Below are 21,107 nucleotides of genomic sequence, written 5' to 3' on the forward strand. Positions count from 1 at the left end.
AACAAGTTCTTACAATTAGTAGAGAATATCTTCAATAATCTAAGTAACAAATTGTAGCCCTTAACTATGGCAAATTTCTTTGTTTCCTGGCAATGTTGCTCTGCTAATTTATATTCTAAAAGAAATAATGACCCTTGTAGCAGGCTGCCACTGCAGTTACACCATATTGTGAAAGAAAGAGCTTCTAAAGATATAAGAATAAAAGTATTGAAATATAATTTCCATTCTTACTCCTCTAGAGAAAGAAATATAACCATTTTCACTAAGATTGCCACTACAAATTAGATACCACAGTGTGACTTGCTCAAGAATTTCCAAAGCAATCCAACAGTTGAATCACTCTTCACTGAAGAACTTAATTATTTCATATAGTCAGTGAAAGACAATGATATAATATGGAAGTAATTTGTTTCTGTAGTCTTTGTTTAGGGTTCCAAAACCAAATTTCATTATAGTTGCTGATTCTGAAGGTGATTTTCACATTTATTTATTTAACAGCAGGGTTCTATTTTTTAAGTTGTCAATGGATCTTATTTATTTATTTATTTATTTATTTATTTATGTGTGGTGCTAAATATTGAACCCAGGCCCTCACACAAGCCAGGCAAGTGCTCTACCACTGAGCTACCAACTCCAGCTACTTATTTAATTTTGGTACTGGGTATTGAACTTAAGGGCACTTAACCACTGAGTCACATCCCCAGCCCTTTATTTGTATTTTATTTAGAGATAGGGTCTCAACTGAGTTGCTTAGGGCCTCACTAGTTTGTTGAGGCTGGCTTTGGGAACTGGTGCTCCTTCTTGCCTCAGATTCCTTAGCTGCTGGGATTACAGGCGTGTGCCACCATGGCTGGCTGATTTATTTTTTTATCAGCATTTGGATACATTCTTTTGTTGGGATTAAATTAAGTAACATCTATGCATCAATTGAATTAAACTGGAAGTCATGCTTTACCAATTTCTAGTTGGTCAACTGAGTATATTATTATCTTGGGATTTATGCCATTTTCTAAATTTAAAGATGGGGCCAGTGGCACACACTTGTTATCTCAGCTACTCATGAGGTTGAGGCAGGAGGATTGCAAATTTAAGCGCAGCATTATTAACTTAGGGAGACCCTAAGTTAATAATAAGTTATTGTCTCAAAAAACAATAAAATAAAAAGGGCTGGGGACATAGGTCCCTGTTACAGTACCCTTGGGTTCAATTCCCAGTGCAGCAAATAAATAATTAATAAAATTAAAACATATGCTGAAGAAAATCAAACATGAGATTTTTTGTGCTAAAAAAGGTCTTCAAAATACCTTAATCAATGAGATAGCTCAAGGCCCCAAATAAGCTGCCTGTACAAGAACACAAAACAAGTAAGCAAAGCTAGAAGAAAGGGACAAACCCAAAGTTCAAACTATTGTGCTTCACAAATTGATACCCTCCACAATTTTGAAAATATCTAAATAGAAAATTAGCTGAAATTTTCAAGTGTCAAATTTAAGAACCATCCACTTCACTAAAAATATTCTTCATAATAAATAACTTCATTAGGAAGGATCTTATACACCAGTTAAAACAATTAACATTTACTGGGTCCTAGTGATGAGGTCCTATATTAAGTACTTTTCATATATTAACTCATTTAACTTTCACAATTATCATGAGATATAATTATTATCCCCACTTTATAAACAAGAAAACTAAGGCACAGAGGGGCTAAATTTCTTGTCAAATGCCACTAGCAATAATAGGTAGAACCAGAATATGAACACAAGCAATGATCTCCACTGCTGTACTCTCTAACTCCCCACTTCTCACTTTTCAGCTCTTTACTGCTCTAACTGCCGCCATGCCTTTCTCATTACAGTTCAACTCCTCATGTTGTAGATGAGCAAACTGTGTTCCCCATGGAAGAGAGAAATTCATTCAAGTTTCATAACTACTTAATAGTAGAACTAGTTTCAAGACTTTGGTTTCCTATTCACATTACGATGTTTTTCACCTCATTTGGTCCTTTCCAAAAATAATTTGCTTTTCTAAATATAAAATACTTAATATTGAAATCAGGAGAAAACAATAGAGAAGAAACTTCAAGTAATCCTTCCTGGTTTTCAAGGATAACCACAGTTATCCTTGTTGTTGTTGTTGTTTTTAAATTTGTATTTGTTCTAATTAGTTGTACATGACAGCAGAATACATTCTGTGGCCTTTGGTTTTTTGGAATTGGTTTATTTTGCTTAGCATGATAGTCTCCAACTCTATCCATTTACCTGCAAATGCCAGAATTTTATTCTCTTTTAAGACTGAGTAATATTCCATTGTGTATATATGCCACAGTTTCTTGATCCATTCATCTATTGAAAGGTATCTACATTGGTTCCATAGCTTAGTTTTGTGAACTGAGTTGCTATTAACATTGATGTGGCTGCATCACTGTAGTATGCAGATTTTAAGTATTTTTAAGTATAAACTGAGGAGTGGGATAGCTGGGTCAAATGATGGTTCCATTCCAAGTTTCTAAGAAATCTCCATACTGCTTTCCAGACTGGCTACACCAAGCTAACACTTAGTGTTGCTTGTATTCTTGATCATTGCCATTCTGATTGGAGTGAGATGATATCTTAGAGTAGTTTGATTTGCATTTCTCTAATTAGTAGAGATGCTGAACATTTTTTCATGTATTTGTTTATCAATCATATATCTTCTTCTATGAAGGGTCTGATCAGTTCCTTAGCCCATTTATTGACTAGGTTATTTGTTTTCTTGGTGTTAAATTTTTAAGGTCTTTGTATACTCTGGAGATTAGTGTTATATCTGATATGCATGTATAAACATTTTCTCCCACTCTGTAGGCTCTCTCTGCACATTATTGTCTCCTTTGCACAGTTATCCTTGTTGTAACAGTTTAACATAGTTCCGCAAATACATTACATAACTAACATTCCAATTGCTTTGTATTTTTAAAGAATTCAGGGGCATATTCTATATATAGTGGTATATTTGACTTTTTCACTTACATTGTTCCACTGTACTTATATTCTCCCACAGCATTAAATATCTTTTGACAATATGACTTAGTGGTCATACAATATTTCACACATTTCATTAACCTGCTTAATAACAGATCACCTAACTCTATATGATAGACTTTGCAATCAGTCTCTTGGTTAAAATTATTATAGATACATGTTTATGCAGCATTTAAAAAATATGTTTAGTTGTAGATGGACACAATAACTTTATTTTATTTATTTATATGTAGTGCTTAGGATCAAACCCAGTGCCTTACACGTGCTAAGTAAGTGCTCCACCACTGAGCTACAACCCTAGCCCTATGTAGCATTTTTAATATTGTTCTCAGATTAAGTCACTAAGAATGACATTACTGAGTTAAAGGATATAAGAACTAACACAAAATGGTCACTATTGCCAAACCATTCAAAGCACATCACAGATCCTCTAAATTGTATTTGATGTTGTATACATATATTTACACTATTCTAAGCACTTCACAGCACAGATATTCTAAGTGCTTCATAGAGATAGCCTCTTTAATCCTGGAAACAATCCTGAGGGAGGAAATGAAGGCCAAGAGAGAACCACAACTTGCCTGAAATCATACAGCTAGGATGTGACATAGCCAGAACTGACACCCAGGCAGGTAGGCCCCAGGATCCATGTTCTTATTCACTATACTAGACTGTTTTAATTCTACAATCTTTCAACCACATGATGTCAAGTCTCCTAGAAGTTTACTACAAATGTACAAAAACGATGTGAGGAATATGAAGCACCCTGGGATACTCTAAAGTTTGAAAACCACTATTTTGACCTTTTTTCAAAAAAAAAAAAAAAAAAGCTGTACACTTAAAAAAAAAAAAAAGAAAAAACCATCCTATAAAAAACTTTGATAGTTATATTGGTAGATGTTTTCAATTCAGATGGGAAAGCCAAGAAAGGGAGTACTCAAAAATGGTTGAAATATGGAGCTGGGGTTGTAGCTCAGTGGTAGAGTGCTTGCCTAGTACATGTGAGACAATGGGTTCGATCCGCAGCAACGATAAATAAATAAAACTTATTATTTTTAAAAAATTGTTAAAATAAACTTTCATGACCCTGGATTAAGCAATGGCTTCCTAGAAATGGCAACCAAATCACAAGTGACAAAATAAATTTAAATAATAATTAATCTTTAAAATTTATAAATGTAAACAGGACTTCATCAAAATTAAAAACTTTTGCGCATTAAGAGATATCATTAGGACAAATCTATCCCTACTTTATAAACAAGAAAACTAAGGCTCAGAAATGGGCTGGAACTGTAGCTCAATGGGAGAGCATTTGCTTAGCATGTGTGAGGAACTGGGTTCAATCCTTAGCACCACATAAAAATAAGTAAATAAAATAATTACTTAAAAAAAAAAAAAAAAAAACACACAACTAAGACTCAGAAAGGCTAAATTTTTTGCAAAATGTCACCCAGATGATAAGGGGTAGAATCACGATATGAATCCATGCAGTGATCTCTATGGCTACAATCCCTAATTCCCGGCTCCTGGCTTTCCAGCTCTATACCACTCTACTACAGCATCTATTTTATTTCAGTACAATTGGAATAAACTATCATTCTACTTATATGAGGGACCTAGAACAAGAAAAGTCAAGAGACTGAAAGTAGAAAAGTTACTTGAGGAGAGGGGGAGGGAGAGTTGTTATTTAATGGGTACAGAGTTTCTATTTGAGATTATGAAAAAGTTCTAGAAATGGAGGTGATGATTGCACAATAGTGCAAATGTACTTAATGCCACTTAATTGTACATTTAAAATGTTACAAACAGTAAATTTTATGTGATGTACATTTTACCACAATAAACAAAAAGAAGTTATTTAAACATCCCATGGATTCCATTCTAATGTAAGATGCTAATAATACAGGGTATATAGGAATTCTCTGTATTATATTTGCAATTTTTCTCTAAATCTAAAATATTTTTTTAAATATAGTTTACTTTTTAAAACAGCATTGCAAAAATGTTCATTAGAATGTTATTTGTAATAATGAAAAAATTTAAAGCAATCCTAAAATATCCAATAAGAAATTATAAATAAATGATGGTTCAATGGTATAAAAAAAAAGATATACTGGGGCTGGAGTTATGGCTCAGTGGTAGAATGCTCGCCTAGCTTATGTGAAGCACTGGGTTCAATCCTCAGCCCCACATTAACATAAATAAGTAAAAACAAAGGTGTCCACCTACAATTTAAAAAAAACTTTTAAAAACCCTTAGTGTTAAAAAAAAAAAGATTCCACAGAATGCTAAAAAGTATGTGCAAATCATTTAAAAATATACAAATGGATAAAAAGGACATTATTAGTCATTAGGCAAATACAAATCAAAATCACACTCACCTTAAAATAAGGGACTGACAATAACAAATATTGACTGACCAGAAGTAGAAAAATCAAACCATAATTTATTGGTAAAATATAAAATAGTACAGCCACTCTGAAAAATAGTTTGGCAGTTTCTCCAAATGTTAAACATGGAATAACCACAGGATCCAGCAATTCTACTTCTAGGTATATACTCAAGAGAACTGAAAACACATGTTTCCACAAAAATTTATATGAAAATAGCAAAATCATTCATAAAAGCCAAAAGTAGAAAACAGAAACAACCCTAATGTCCATCAGCTGCTGTCTGAATAAATAAAATATGGGATATACCTCTGTAATGGAATATTATTGGTCAATAAAAGGAATAAAGTACTCATACATGCTACAACTTAGAGGAACTTTGAAAATGCTATGCTAAGTAAAAGAAGGTAGACACAAAAGACCATATATTACTTGATTCCATCTACATAAAATGTCCACACAGGTAAATCTACAGATATAGAAAATAGATTAGTGGTTGCCAGCGTCTAGATCACAAGTTCAAGGCCAGCCTCAGCAACTTAGCAAGGCCCTGAGCAACTGAGTGAGATCCTGTCTCAAAATAAAAACTAAAAAGAACAGGGGATGTGACTCAGTGGTAAAGTACTGAAGGAAAAAATGGAGAGATCAATACTTCCAGGAAATTAAGAACCTGGAAAGTACTGAGTTTGGCAAACAGAAATTTGAAGAGTACTATTTAAATGTACAACTGAGGGGGCTGGGAGATACAGCTCAGTTGTACAATATGTGTTTAGCATGCCTGTGGCCCTGAGTTGGAGACCAAGCATCACTTACACATACACACGTACACACACACACAAAATAAGAAAGAAAGAGAGAGAGAGGGATGGGGGGAAGAAAGAAAAGAAAAGGAAAAAGCCTGGGGTTGTAGCTTAGTGGTAGCATGCTTGCCTAGCACGCATGAGGCCCTGGGTTCAATCTTCAGCTACACGTAAAAGTAAAATTAAAGTTATTGTGTCCACCTACAACTAAAATATATGTACATACATACATATATAAAAATACATACATACATATATGGAAAGAAAAACCTACTGAGAGATATGGAAAAGAGAGTTTCAGAGTAGGGGAGAAAACAAAGTCACCAATACTAAATCACCAAATGACTCAAGTAAAAGGTTCCCTAAAGATTTTAAATTATAATTTAAGTAAACCTTCACTTAAAGGTTTACCTGTGATAAAAGAACAAGGTTAAGAGCCAGGTGTGGTGGCACACGCCTGTAATCCCAACAATTAGGGAGGCTGAGGCAGGAGGGTCACGTGTTCTAAGTCAGCCTTAGCACGGATGAGGCATTAAGCAACTCGATGAGAACTTGTCTCTAAATATCTAAATAAAATACAAAAAAAGGGCTAGGGATGTGGCTCAGTGGTTGAGTGCCCCTGAGGTCAATCCCCAGTACTCAAAAAACAAACAAAAAACCCATGGTTAAGAAGTATGTGATCTAAATTTATAAAAAATGGATGATATGGACAAATTTTACCACATGCTAGTAATTGAGGGCAAAACGGAAATTTAACCAGAATACTTTACAGACATATGAAAGTATTGCTTTTACATAGATTTTAAAAAATATTTTTAGTTGTAGATGGACACAATATCTTTATTCATTTTTTATGTGGTGCTGAGAATCAAACCTAGTACCTCACACATGCTAGGCAAGCCCTCGACCACTGAGCCACGACCCCAGCCCCATAGTAGATTTATAAGACAAATGAACTATGCTGGATTTGGTATGAATAAATCAGAAGCACTCTTATTTGTCCTAGATAGGTTGAGGAGATGAAAGATGGATGATGGCACAGTGCACACTAGAATGTCAGCTCCATGAGGACAGGGGATAGGAACTTTTGTTTACCTAAAACTGTGGTTAGCACATGGGAAGCATGCACTAAAGTTAGCTAAAAGAATGAACTGCACTTTGAAATCTATAAAATACTGTACATGTTTTTATAAATTCACATGTAAAATGGAATTTTAATGGATTAAAAAGTCAGATACCTGAGATCTAATAAGAATTTCCTTCAAAATACCAAAACTAACAGAAATATAAGAAACTATATGCTTGTTATTAAATGTTTAAATGTATAAATAAATTTCCTTTTTAATTTGAATTAATTGTAATCACTGAAACACTCCTTAAGTTAAATATTATCTCATTTCACAGATAGGGACACTCCCATCCAGACTACTAAATAACATGGCCAACATAATACAAGTGGGTATGTAGAACAACTGGGATTGAGACTCATGTGCACTGAACCATGGAACCAATTAGAGAACAGCATAAAAGAGAGTAGCCAGGCATGGTGGCACACTTCTGGAATCCCTGTGGCTTGGGAGACTGAGGCTGCAGGATCAAAGTTCAAAGCCAGCCTTATCAACTTAGTGAGGCCCTAAGCAACTTAATGAGACCCTGTCTCAAAATAAAAAATAAAAAGGGATAGGGATGTGGCTCAGAGGGTAAGCATCCCTGGGTTCAATCCCTGGTACCAAAAAATAAAACAACAACAAAAATTAAAAATATAGTACAACCACATATCTGGAGCACACAGTAATACTGCGAATACCATGAGGGGAAAAAATCTTAAGATTGGTCTAGAACAGGGTTTTTCAAGCTTACCACTACTCACCACTTACTTACCACTATTGGCATTTAGAGGAAATGATCCTGTTCATCGTAGGAGGCTTAGTAGCATCCTTGGCCTCTACCACCATTTTGGTTTTGTTTTTTGTTTTGTTTTGTTTTTTTGAGATAGAGACACTGGAGATCAAATCTAGGGCCTTGCACATGCTAAGCAGATGTTCTACCACTGAGCTACATTCACAGTTCTTCTTTAGTATTTTTTTTATACTGTCAGTATATTGAAAAATATAAATGAATGCATGCACTGCTATTTGATGACACAAATAACTATATATTGTACACTTAGAATTCATCATGATAGAGGTCAAGTTGGGAATTTAGCTCAGCGGTATAGTGCTTACCTAACGTGCTGAATTCCATTCCAAGCATCACCACACGCGATGAAAAAATTCATCACGGTCAATTTAAGGAACACAATCTAAATATCATAAAACCCCCTCTAGATGAAGATATAGCTTAAAAAGAACAGATGAGCCAATACCTAAGAGATCTAAAGAGGAAATATAAAACCTGTCAAAATCTATTAAATATTAACTAAGAATGATGAAAACAAAAGCAAATAAGATGGGCCTTCAACTTAAAGGAATTAAGAAAAATAATTCTTAAAGGAATTAAGAAAGGAATAGATAAGAAAAAACAGTAACAAATACTTTAACAGACAGAAGACTAATTTCTTTCTTTTTTGGCAAGCACTCTTACTACTGAGCCCTGATAAGGATAATTTCTAACAATAACTAACTCAGCTAATTTACTTATAAATTTATATGGAGAAGAAAAAAAGATACTTGATTTTATTTTGAAACATTAATACATACATATAAAAGTTTAAATAGTAAGGTCAATATCATCCATTATATATAAAAAAATCACTAAGAAGGTTCTATTTAAAAATTTTTATCAACAATTATTACAAAATTTTTTTTTTTTCCAAAGTCAGTTCCCTTTATTAAATGTTGATTTCACAGACCAGAAATACAAAATAAAAGTAGAAATAGGCCCCAGTTAGGAGCTACAGGCCTGACCTCACACGACCCCTGCTGCAGCAATTCCAACGGGGGCAAGCAGCAGCTACATCCCTAAGGCTGGGAAAAGTGGGATGAGGATCTGGACCCTGCACTGCCCTGCCTCCCAACCCGTCTCTCCCCAAGTTACAAGGAGCCATCCTTGTGAAGCAGCAAAAGTTAAGATGCCTCCCGCACTGCCCCAGCAAAGTGCATGCCACCAGGAGAGCTTATTCAGATGGCACAGAATCCAAGGACTACATGTCATGTGAGTAGAAACTGGTACCAGAACATGGGTAGGAGCTGGGGGTATGACAGGGCAAGCGCAGAGAGATGTTCCTCCTCTCTACTCATCGGAGCCTGATGCCGAGTCCTCTGAGCTGGGAGGAGTACTGGCTAGTTCCTCTTCTTCAGAATCCTCGCTCCGCCGCCTCTTTTTCTTGCTCTTGTTCTCTCCTGAAGAGCTCTCATCACTAGACACAAATTCTTTGCTCTTGAAGCTCTCACTTAGCTGCCTTGACGATGACTTAGATGACGAGCCCCTAGAGGGTGTGGATTTCTTTTCCATCTTTACTTTTACTTTCTTCTTCTTCTTTGACTTATCCCTCTTAGAAGACTCGCCTCGGCCTCCCTCATATTCTTTCATGGCTTTTTCATATTCTCTCCTGGCATCCTCGGCCTTCCGGTCCCACTCCTCCTTCTTCTCTTTGGACATCCCCTTCCAGATTTCGCCTGCCTTCTTGGAAAGATCTGTGATACTGATGCCAGGATGATCTGACTTGATCTTCTCCCGGCTGGCATTCAGCCACAGCATGTATGCAGACATGGGCCTCTTGGGGGCATTGGGGTCTTTGCCCTTCTTCATCTCCATGGGCTTCTTGCAGCTCTTTCGATCCTTGGCCATCTTGGCCCTTTTGAGCTGTTTCCGTTTCTTCTCATCTCGGTCACTGTCGCCCTCATTACTGGAGGAGCTGGCAGAGGCGTTACTGTCAAACTCCTCTGCCACGTCTTCCTCCTCTTCACCTGGGTTGAATGACTCATCTGTCTCCTCTCCCGAGTCGTCACTGCTGTCGTTGGCATTCTCTTCCCGGATCTTGCCCTCCTCCTTCATCCTCTCCAAGTAGGCATCGTGCTGGTCTTCATCAGAGTCTGCATACTCGTCGTAGCTCGGGTTCATGCCCTCTTTCAATCCTCAGTTTTTGATGTTGAGCTTTTTTGCACTGACAAAATCAAACAGCTTTCCATACTCCTCCCTCTCAATGCTGCTGAAGGTGTACTGAGTACCCTGCTTGGTCTCAATCTCAAAGTCAAAGGAGCGAGTGGTGGTGGTTCCGCGGGCAAAGTTGACGAAGGATTATCTCATCGAAGTGGATGTGCACGGGAGGCTTGTGGACGTAGATGAAGCCCCACTCTAGCGGGTACAACAGCCCTGAGCTCGCCTTGTAAGAGCAGGTGATGCACTGGGCCCCTGAGTGCCCTTGGAAGTTGCCTGGGACTGTGATCTTGCGGTTCACCAGTGCCTTCATGACCTGGCTGACCATCTCATAGAGTGATCCTGACATGTTCTTGGTGAGCCGTCCCTCAAAGCGCTTCTCCACCTCTTCCTCATTCATGTTGAGCGTCAAGGAGATGTCCTCATCCTTGGAGAAGAGGAGGATCAGGAAGTGGTAACGGGTTTGGCCCTGCTTGACAGGGGGATCCAGGCTGATCACAAAGAACATCTGGCGTTGGTCCTTGTGGAGCAACAAAAAGAGGTGCAGTACAGTGGTGTAGGGGATCTTGTAGTCAAAGGTCTTGCCATGCAGGTGCAGAAAGGTAGGGTAGATCCGGATGTCGTAACGACCACAGGGAGTCAGACACTGTAGCTCCCGGAAGATGCAGATGGCATCTCCAGTAGCCTGGATTACATCTGCCTTTGAAAGCACATTCTGGGCAAAGGCCTCAACAGGGTCCACACCATTTTCCTGGATGGGCGGGACACAGAAGCGCACCTCCATGAGAGACACCTCTGCATCATCATTCTGGTGGAATTCCAGTGTCACCTCATTCTTGCCTGTAGTACACTGGGACACATTGCTGAGGGGTATCTCAAAGACTGGCTGGTCACCAATGTTAAAGGAAAGCAGCTGCCCACCAAACTTCACTGTCCCCCAATTCCATCCCTTCACACACAGATCCTTCTCCATTAGCTCAAGGCGATAGTGAGTTTTGAAGAAATTAGAGAGTTTCTCAAATTCGATTCTCGGAAGCCATCATACTTGTACACATGGCCATTCTTTGTGAGGAGTTTCAGTCCATGTCCCAGAGCTACACGGCACCAGATACCTTCTGTCAACTCCCCAGCCTGGATGTTGTCTACTTTGCCAGTCTTGCTATTCTTGAAGATGATACCCTGGCGGCTCAACCTTAGCCGACCATCACTCATGGAGCCTTTCACCTCCTGGTAGATGTCGTTGAACTCCAGTGTCTCTGCCATGTTGACCTGCCTGTGGTGGCCTGGGCACAACAGAGCCCTAGGCTACATGGGGAAAGCGAATAAACTGAGCTGGGCCCCAACTCCTGGGTAGGTGTGCAGATGCACAGCAGGTTGGGAATCTCTTCAAGCTGCAGCCTCGCAACGGCCCAGGAGCGGGTGGTGGGCTTGATGGGGGCGGCGGGGGAGGGGGGCGGGGGGAAGGGGGGATGGGTATATGCTGGGGTAGCTTTTCCCGCGTCCAAAATTTTGCTCTTTAAATCTAAGTACTCTATTGTGAGAACAATAACAAGTGTTACTAGTTAGTTAATTTCACTTTTCTTTTTAAAGAAGATAACTGCAGGCAACAGACATTCAATTAAAGCTACAGTCCATGTTAAATCTCCTTGAAAAGAATAATAAGAAGTCACTAAAGTATCCTGTTATACTCCTCACGTTGGAATACTGCTTCAGATTGACTTATTTAAGACTTCATTTGAATCTATAATATAAAAGAAAATTTGATATCATTACTGGATATGTCTTTATACAAATCAATCTGAATTCTAAAGCTTGGTAAAAGATGTACATTATGAGATCTCTACTATCCACTAAAATTACACGTTTTGAGTAGTCCTTTTTTTTTTTTTGGCAGTGCTGGGGATTGAACTCACGGCCTTAGTACTTGCGAGGCGAGCACTCTACCAACTGAGCTATCTCCCCAGCCCTTGAGTAGTCTTGAGCCAATTTAGATGTTATGCCCAAAAGTTTAGGCATTTTTAGAGTTTTCTGCTAACAACAAAAATTCACTTAATGGTTTTTAGAAAATTATATTGAAAATATTGAAATGAATTTTAAAAGAGCAGTAGTAACTCAGAAAGTTGTTCATACCTTAACTTTTTTTTCTGTTCTCAAACTGTTTTTTACAACTTGAAGAAACTTACACTCTTATTTCAGGCATGTTAACTTAGTAACAGCAAGATTTACAAGAAGGAAGTGACAATGCAGATTTTGGGTTTTGACACATATGCTTTACAATAGATAAACATTATGCAAGTATAGAATGCTAAGGCTCAAAACACAACAAATAGTAGAGGAAAACAGATGTTACTACCTCATGTACATGTATTACTGCATGACCAATGCTATCCTACAATATGTAAAATCAAAGAAATGAGAAATTACACTCCATTTATGTATGATCTATCAAAATGTATAAATGTATTCTACTGTCATGTACAACAATTAGAAAAAATAAAAAAAACTACAACATACACTTAATAAAATGATGTAATTTGTTTTTACTTTTAAAAATCTTTTTATTCATTTATTTTGCAGTGAACCCACATGCACTCTACCACTGGAGCTACATTCCAGCCCATTTTTTAAAATATAAATATATTTAATATATTTATATATATATTTATATATTAAATATATAAATATATTTATATATTAATATATATTTATATATATTAAATATATTTAATATAATGTATTTTTATACATATTAGACACAATACCTTTATTTTATTTATTTTAATTTGTTTATTTTTATTGAACCCATTGCCTCACATGTGCTAGGTAAGTACTCTACCTCTAAGCTACAACCCCAGCAATCTCCTCCTTTCCCACACCTGCCCAAAATGAGTTTTCCATCTTAGAACTCATAAATTGTACTTAAAAATGTGTATTTCAGTACATCTTTCTATCTTTATATCATGGATATACTTCTCTAAAACTGAAAATATTTTCTTTGACTCCTTTGTTCAAAAGTAACTTCATTATGTTTTTCTACTAGAGTGGATTTTTTATATTTTTTCTCTACTTAAAAGTAACTAATTTATAGATACCTGGGTTATAAATTATTTCCACACATATGTCCTCATTTTACATAGTATAAATTAAGGGAAATTATTCATGTCTTTAATCGATAATTGCTTGATATCTTCATTTTTTTCTTAATGTTGAATGTATATTTTGGTGAGGGGTCACATATTCATCACCTACCACAAAAACAGGAATACAAAAGTCAAATACTATTATAAAATTACATGAATAGAAAATAAATGGTAAAAGTATTAAAGTTAAGTTGATATAGATAAATTTGATAATAAAACATCTCTCTACTGCAAACAGATTAATACTTTCACCAAAGTATTTCACTTTTTAAAAAATTTACATGTATTTTTTTTTTTAGTTGTTGATGGACATTTATTTATTTATTTATATATGGTGCTAAGAATTGAACCCAGTGCCTCACACAGGTTAGGCAAAGCGCTCTACCACTGAGTCACAACTCCAGTTCAGTATTTCTTTCACTTTCTTTTATCTTTGACCTTGCTTTGTAAGTTTTTGTAACCGTTCTTTAAAAGTGAGGTATTTTTCAGGATGGACACTAAAACATTTAATCCTTTTGTTGGACTCTATAAGATCTTGGCTAAAATTTAAAATTTAAAAAAGTAAAACCATAATCAGCTGATAAATGCCTGTAATCCTAGTGGCTCAGGAGGCTGAGGCAGGAGGATTGCAAGTTCAAAGTTCAAAGCTAGCCTCAGCAACTTAGCAAGGATGTAAGTAACTCTGCAAGACCCTGTCTCTAAATAAAAAATATATATGTAAATATATATGAACTATATATTAAAAAAAGAACTGGGGATATGGCTCAGTAGTTAAGTGCCCCTGGGTTCAATTCTAGGTACTAAAACAAAATGAAACAAAAACAAAAAACAAAAAACTCATAATCAGTCATCTTCATATTAAACAATCCTGAGAAAACCTCTCATTCTACCAAAAGTAATCCAAAGATAAACTCCTGGTTTTAAAAACTCATAACATAAAAAATGAGAATATCACCTATGACTACTAAATTTCTAATTTATGCTGATTTAGAAAGTTTTAACATTTCTGTAAATTTTTGACATCTGTAACTCATGTCCCATTTGCACAAATTATATTTAACTCAGTAAGATTTCAACTAACATGTAAATTTATTGAGGAATTCATGGGGACAAGGAGTGCCTGGTCTATATGGCTTTTCTCATGCCACATTTCACCCTTCATGCATGTGGGGAACCACCACAGGCTCTCTAGGAGTAGCAACAGTTTAAACTAGGGGAAAACCAAATTATCATCCTTAAATGTACAAACATATCTTTCATATTGAAATGCTTAATTATTCTCGGTACCGTCTCACAAAAGCACATTCACAGCAGACACACTCACTAGCTTACTGCTCCACACCTACCACTCAACTGAACAGGCCCCAAGCCACTGACCCCACTGACCAAATCCAAGGCCTACTTTCAGCTCTTACAAAGGCACATTTGAATGCTATCAACGAATCCCTTCTTAAAAATTCTTCCTTATCTAATCCAATCTTTTCTGGTCTTTTGACTTCTCATTTCCTGTCAAGTCTGTTTTCTTTTTCCCTATTAGCTGTTCAAAGTTGGTTATGCTCAAGATTTTCCCCAGGTTCCACTTTTCTAGACATCTACAAACTTCCCTGAGAGTGTATTATCTGTAGTCTTCACTATGCAAGTTGATAACTCCCAAATCTATCTATTTCCACTAAGATGAGCTGTTTGCACTCCAGGAACTTATTTCTAACTTTTTTTGTTTGTTTGTTTTTAACTGTATCACTTTACCCAGACCCCTTGCCTCTGGGTACATTTGTCTTCCAAATTATCACCAAGACAGCTGTTCTAAAAACAAAGATCTAACCACAGATCTATTTAAAGCTCCTCAACTTAGGATGGGGTTATGTATACATAAACCCACTGTACTTTGAAAATAATTTTAAGTTGAAAACGCATTTAAAAAACAACCTACTTAATATCATAGCTTAGCAACACAATACAATGTAGAGTACTGGTTGTCTAACCTCATGGCTGACTGGGAACTCTCGTCACTGTCCAAAGAAAGATCAATATAAAAGAATGGCTTCTACTGGATGGTATATTGCCTTTACACCATTACAAAGTCAAAAAATCAGGGGTTAGAGATGTAGCTCAAGGATAGAACATGTGCTTAGCATGCACAAGGCCCTGGGTTCAGTCTGCAGCACACCAAAAAAGAAAAAAATATCCTAAGTGGAACCATCATAAACTGGGGACTATCTACACTTAAAACCTTTTGGAACTCCTGACCACTTGTTCCTAAAGGAAAATGCAGACTAACATTAAAGTCCTTCACATCAGAGTCCTAATCTACCTTTTCTGCCTCATCTCTTGTCCCCCTCCCATATGATGTCACACAAAATCAGGATTGAACTCAGGCCTAGGACACTTTGCCACTTCACCACAACACCAACTTTTTTTTTTAATTTTGAGACCGGGCCTCACTAAGTTGCTGAGGCTGACTTTGAACTTGTGATCCTCCTGCCTCAGCCTCCCCAGATTTTGGACACCATCACACCCAGATCAAGTCACTTATTTTTTACTCTTTCATGCTATCACTCAAGATTTTTATTAGTGCTGTCTAGAATGTGTTTCCCCTAACTTCCATGCCAAAAGACTACTCTTCTTTCAAGACTTGTTTCAGTTTTCACTTCTAGAGAAGTCATTCCAATCCTCCTGCTTCACTGTCTTATCATTGGTAATTCCATCCTCAATATTTCAACTGCAGTTTATTTAAATAGTAGCTCGGTTAACAATTACTTCACTGAATTATAATTATCTGCATACATGTCTGCTTATGCAGAATCCCTAAAAGCAGGAATCACTTCTTTCTACCCTTGGATCCCTGTCAGTTGGCAAACATGCCACAAAGATATCCAATAGGCAAATGCTCCACAATTCATAAAGCTTTCTATTTTAAATAACATCTCATCCCATGAACTAATATGCAAGTTTTTACTTAAAATGTGATTGATATGGATTCAGCCCATGACAAAGCAGATGAATATTTAAGATAAAGTAGAGTGAAGAGATGTGAAAAGAAAACAATAACACTTGATTAATCTTATAATTCAATATTGGCTATCAGAGTTAATCAAAAAAGATACTAAGTAGTGTATCAATCAGTCTTCTCTCATAAAAAGAAAAAAAACTAGTTCAAATTATAATTTCATCATACCTTAGATTTTTTTCATTTTTAAGAGAGATATACACCATTTACCTTAGAGCTATTAGAATGTTCATAAGAGACTGGGAAAACAACTTTGTGATCAAATGCTCTTTCTTTGGTGGGGGGAGGGGAGGACTGGGGATTGAACTCAGGGCATTTTACCGCTGAGCTATATCATATCCCCGGTCTCACAGTTTTTTGTTTTTGAGACAGGAGCTTGCTAGGTTGCTGAGGCTGGCTTTGAACTTGTGATTCTCCTGCCTAAGCCTCCTGAGTTGCTGAGATTACAGGCAAGTATCACCATGCCTGACTCAAATGCATCTTTCATAGCTACCAATGCTACATGACTTTTGCTTGAGAAGTTGGGAACAAAGCTGAGTGTGAGAGAATGCATTACCTTATTCAATTATTCTACTGCTTTTTCCTACATGAGTATTAATTATACTTCTCTGATCAATTCCAACAGGGATGATCACACATCACACTTTAGTCAATGAAATGCAAGTCAAAGTGACAAAAGCCCTTTCTGAGAAGAAGCTTTAATGTAATTTTGTATTTAGATATAAATGTTTAAGGGCTGGGGCTGGGGCTCAGTGGCAGAGCACTTGCCTAGCATATGAAAGCACTGGGTTCCATATCTCTCACCATGCATGAAACTCAACTCAAAATGGATTAAGGACCTCAGATTCAGACCAGAGACCCTGCAGATTATAGAAGAAAATGTAGGTCCAGATCTTCAACATGTCGGCTTAGGACCAGACTTCCTCAACAGGACTCCCATAGCACAAGAAATAAAAGCAAGAATCAATAACTGGGATAGATTCAAACTAAAAAGCTATCCCTCAGCAAAGGAAACTATCAGCAATGCGAAGAAAGAGCCTACAGAGTGGGAGAAAATCTTTGCCAATCATACTTCAGATAGAGCACTAATTTCCAGAATATATAAAGAACTCAAAAAACTCTACACCAAGAATACAAATAACCCAATCAACAAATGGGCTAAGGAAATGAACAGACACTTCACAGAAGAAGATCTACAAGCAATCAATAAACATATGAAAAAATGTTCCACATCTCTAGTAATAAGAGAAATGCAAATCAAAACCACCCTAAGATTCCATCTCACCCCAATTAGAATGGCGATTATCAAGAATACAAGCATGGCGAGGATGTGGGGAAAAAGGCACACTCATACACTGCTGGTGGGGATGCAAATTAGTGCAGCCACTCTGGAAAGCAGTGTGGAGATTCCTTAGAAAACTTGGAATGGAACCACCATTTGACCCAGCTATCCCACTCCTTGGCCTATACCCAAAAGACTTAAAATCAGCATACTACAGAGATGCAGCCACATCAATGTTCATAGCTGCTCAATTCACAATAGCCAGATTGTGGAATATACACACACACACACACACACACACACACACACACACACACACAATGGAATATTACTCAGCCATAAAGAATGATAAAATTATGGCATTTGCAGGCAAATGGATGAAATTGGAGAATATCATGCTAAGTAAGATAAGACAATCTCAAAAAACCAAAGGACGAATGATCTCGCTGATAAGCAGATGACAACACATAATGGGGGTTGGGGAGGGGTTAGTGTTAGGGTTAGGGTTAGGGAGGGGGCAAGAATGGAGGAAGGGCTGTATAGAGGGAAAAGAGGGGTGGGAGGGGTGGGGGGAAGGGAAAAAATAACAGAATGAATCAAACAACATTACCCTATGTAAATTTATGATTACACAAATGGTATGACTTTACTCCATGTACAGAGAAATAACATGTATCCCATTTGTTTACAATAAAAAAAAAGAATAAGAAATAAGTAAAATTTACATCCTTATAAAAAAAAAAAAAAAGCACTGGGTTCAATCCTTAGCACCGCATACAAAAATAAATAAAATAAAGGCATCTACAACTACAAAAATTTTTTTTAAAAAGATATATATGTTTAGTTATTTTGTTCATAAATAGGAATATAGGAACATAGGAATGACTGATAGGAAAAACAATAATCCAGAAGAACAAAAACATAAACACATATATTGATAATTTTAAAACACAATAATCTAAAGTCATTTAAGCTGGGGCAAAAAAAAAAAAATATATATATATATATACAAATATAAATATAAAATCTCTCATGCCCCTATGTGTATAATTCTATTAGTAAATACAACTTGGTCACTAAGAAAAGATTAAATTATACCCTTTATTCTTTTTATGATAATTAGGAAGTGCTTGAACACTTTGGAAAATCTTCCATCCAAAACTGATTTGTGCAGAGTGTGGTGGCACACACCTATTCACAACTGTGGCAGGATCACAAGTTTGAGGTCAGCCTGGGCAACTTAAATGAGATCCTGTCTCGAAAATAAAATATTTTGTTAAAAAAAGGCTGATGATGTAGCTCAGTGGTGGAGTGCTTGCTTTAGCACTCTCAAGACCCTGGGTTCCATACCTAGTACAAAAAATTTGTTTTAAAGATTTGGATGCAAAAGGTGTAAATTCTTACCTGAACAAAAAATACAATGACTGAATTCCTCAGAATTGCAGGGAAACTATTATGTCATTATGACTGTTATAATTCCTAACCTATCATAAAATGAGTTTTAAATTTTATATAGATTAAGAGATGTACCTCAAATTTTCTAAAACCAACTACATGCTTATGATTGCTGAATCTTGCTATCATTTTATTCTATAATTATATATTCATTAAAAACTATAAGGTGATATGAATAGAAATTTTAACATTACAAATTTTAACAGTACAAAGTGAACCTCAACGTTTGTAATTCTCCTAAACACTCATACAATTCTTGTTCTAAAGCACTAAGAACTAAATTAAAAAACACATAAAAAAGTTACATATTCATTTTGCAAATAAATTTTTTAGTAAAGTTTTTTTTTTTTTTAAAGTAAAGTTTTTAAAAGATAAAAAAGAGTTGGGTGCAATTGTGTACACCTGTAATCCCAGCTCTCAGGCAGAGACAAGGAAGATCTTCAGTTCAAGGCCAGCCTCAACTTAGTAAGACCTACCTTAAAAGAAAAATGTCAGTAGTAGAGTGCTCGCCTAGCATGCGTAAAGTCCTAGGTTCAATTCCCAGTACTGGAGATAAAAATAAAAATAAAAAATAAAAAGAAATACTTTGACCACATAAAAACACTGACTTCTCTTGTTTTTTAAATAAATGATACCAGAAAGCTCAGTCACAGTAACAAAACATTTTAACTGTTTAAATATAAGGTCATAATACTAAAGTATGAAAAGTATAAAAAGTAAAGCTTGTTTATAAATGCACACTATCCAAAAGATGAAGAAGATAATAAAAAAAAAAAAAAAATTTAAATGGGGCTGGGATTGTGGCTCAGTGGTAGAACGCCTGCCTGCCTTGCACGCATGAGGCACTGGGTTTAATTCTCAGCACCACATAAATAAATAAAATAAAATAAAAGGTATTGTGTCCATCTACAACTAAAAATTTTAGAATTTTTTAAAAAAGAATTTAAATGGCAGTAAAAATGGGAGACTCAGTGCCTCAAAAAAAGAAAAAAAAATCAGAAATCATTAAAACAATTTATTCACCCAACACTCAGTTTGAAAAATCCCTTTCTATTCTCCATCATGGCAAGCAGTAGGGTTTACTTGTTAAAAGTACAGACTTGAGATGACCACTTGGAGCTGATTATAAAGACTGTTACTATTAGCAGTGTGACTTTGGTAAGTTAAAATTTTTCTGCTTCTAAGCTATAAATAACAAGTGCCTGCTTCAAGTATTATTCAGATATGACAAATAAGTACATATTTAGCAATAATTTAAAACATATAATATGTAAAATTGTTATTTTTATATTAACTTTTTGCCTTCCCCACAAGAAAATACATTTATCATTCTATTACTACGAATATGTAGAAAAACAGATAGATAAGTACCATGATTTTAAAATATATATAAAATAGCATTATAGTATAAATATTCCTTTGTAACTTATTCTTTTCATTCAACATTTCTAAGATGATCTACAATGATATACATGCAGCTAGTATTCATTCATGTTCACTCCTATACAGTAGTCCATTTTGTAAATTAACAAATTTACATATTCCTGTCAATGAACATTTTAGATTATTTCATTTTATTACTACTATGAAAATCTACTACAAACATGCTGGGATATGTCTCCTGATGCTGATATAAAAATTTTTTCAAAGTTCTAGGTTAGATCCCAATAACACACACACACATCCTAGAGTATATACCTAGGCATAAAACTGCTGAGCTATTAGGTTTATATTCAAGTTTAGCATTAAATTCTGTCAAAATAATTATACAATTGGGGTATGGTGGCAACCATGTATATAAAGATGAAAAGATACAATTACAAATATTTGGAACAAAAAAAGTGACATCGGGATTCTATAAACACTAAAAGAATATGAATTTTATGCCAATAAAATCAATAATTAAGATGAAATA

General features: G+C 35.9%; 2 protein-coding genes across 39 annotated transcripts in view; both read right to left on the reverse strand.

The window, feature by feature from the left end:
* The window catches only part of SLMAP (sarcolemma associated protein), a 150,020-nt gene that overhangs the window by 112,186 nt on the left and 16,727 nt on the right, over positions 1-21,107 (reverse strand). The gene's annotated exons all lie outside the window — the stretch shown is intronic.
* Positions 9,010-11,719, reverse strand: LOC306647323 (FACT complex subunit SSRP1-like). Its single transcript, XM_079116551.1, is given in 4 exon segments — positions 9,010-10,287; positions 10,291-10,449; positions 10,451-11,334; positions 11,337-11,719. Coding segments are annotated over 4 exon segments (2,124 nt in total). The 5' UTR covers positions 11,572-11,719; the 3' UTR covers positions 9,010-9,441.

This window comes from Sciurus vulgaris (assembly GCF_902686455.1).
Source record: "Sciurus vulgaris genome assembly, chromosome: 16".
Lineage (NCBI taxonomy): Eukaryota > Metazoa > Chordata > Mammalia > Rodentia > Sciuridae > Sciurus > Sciurus vulgaris.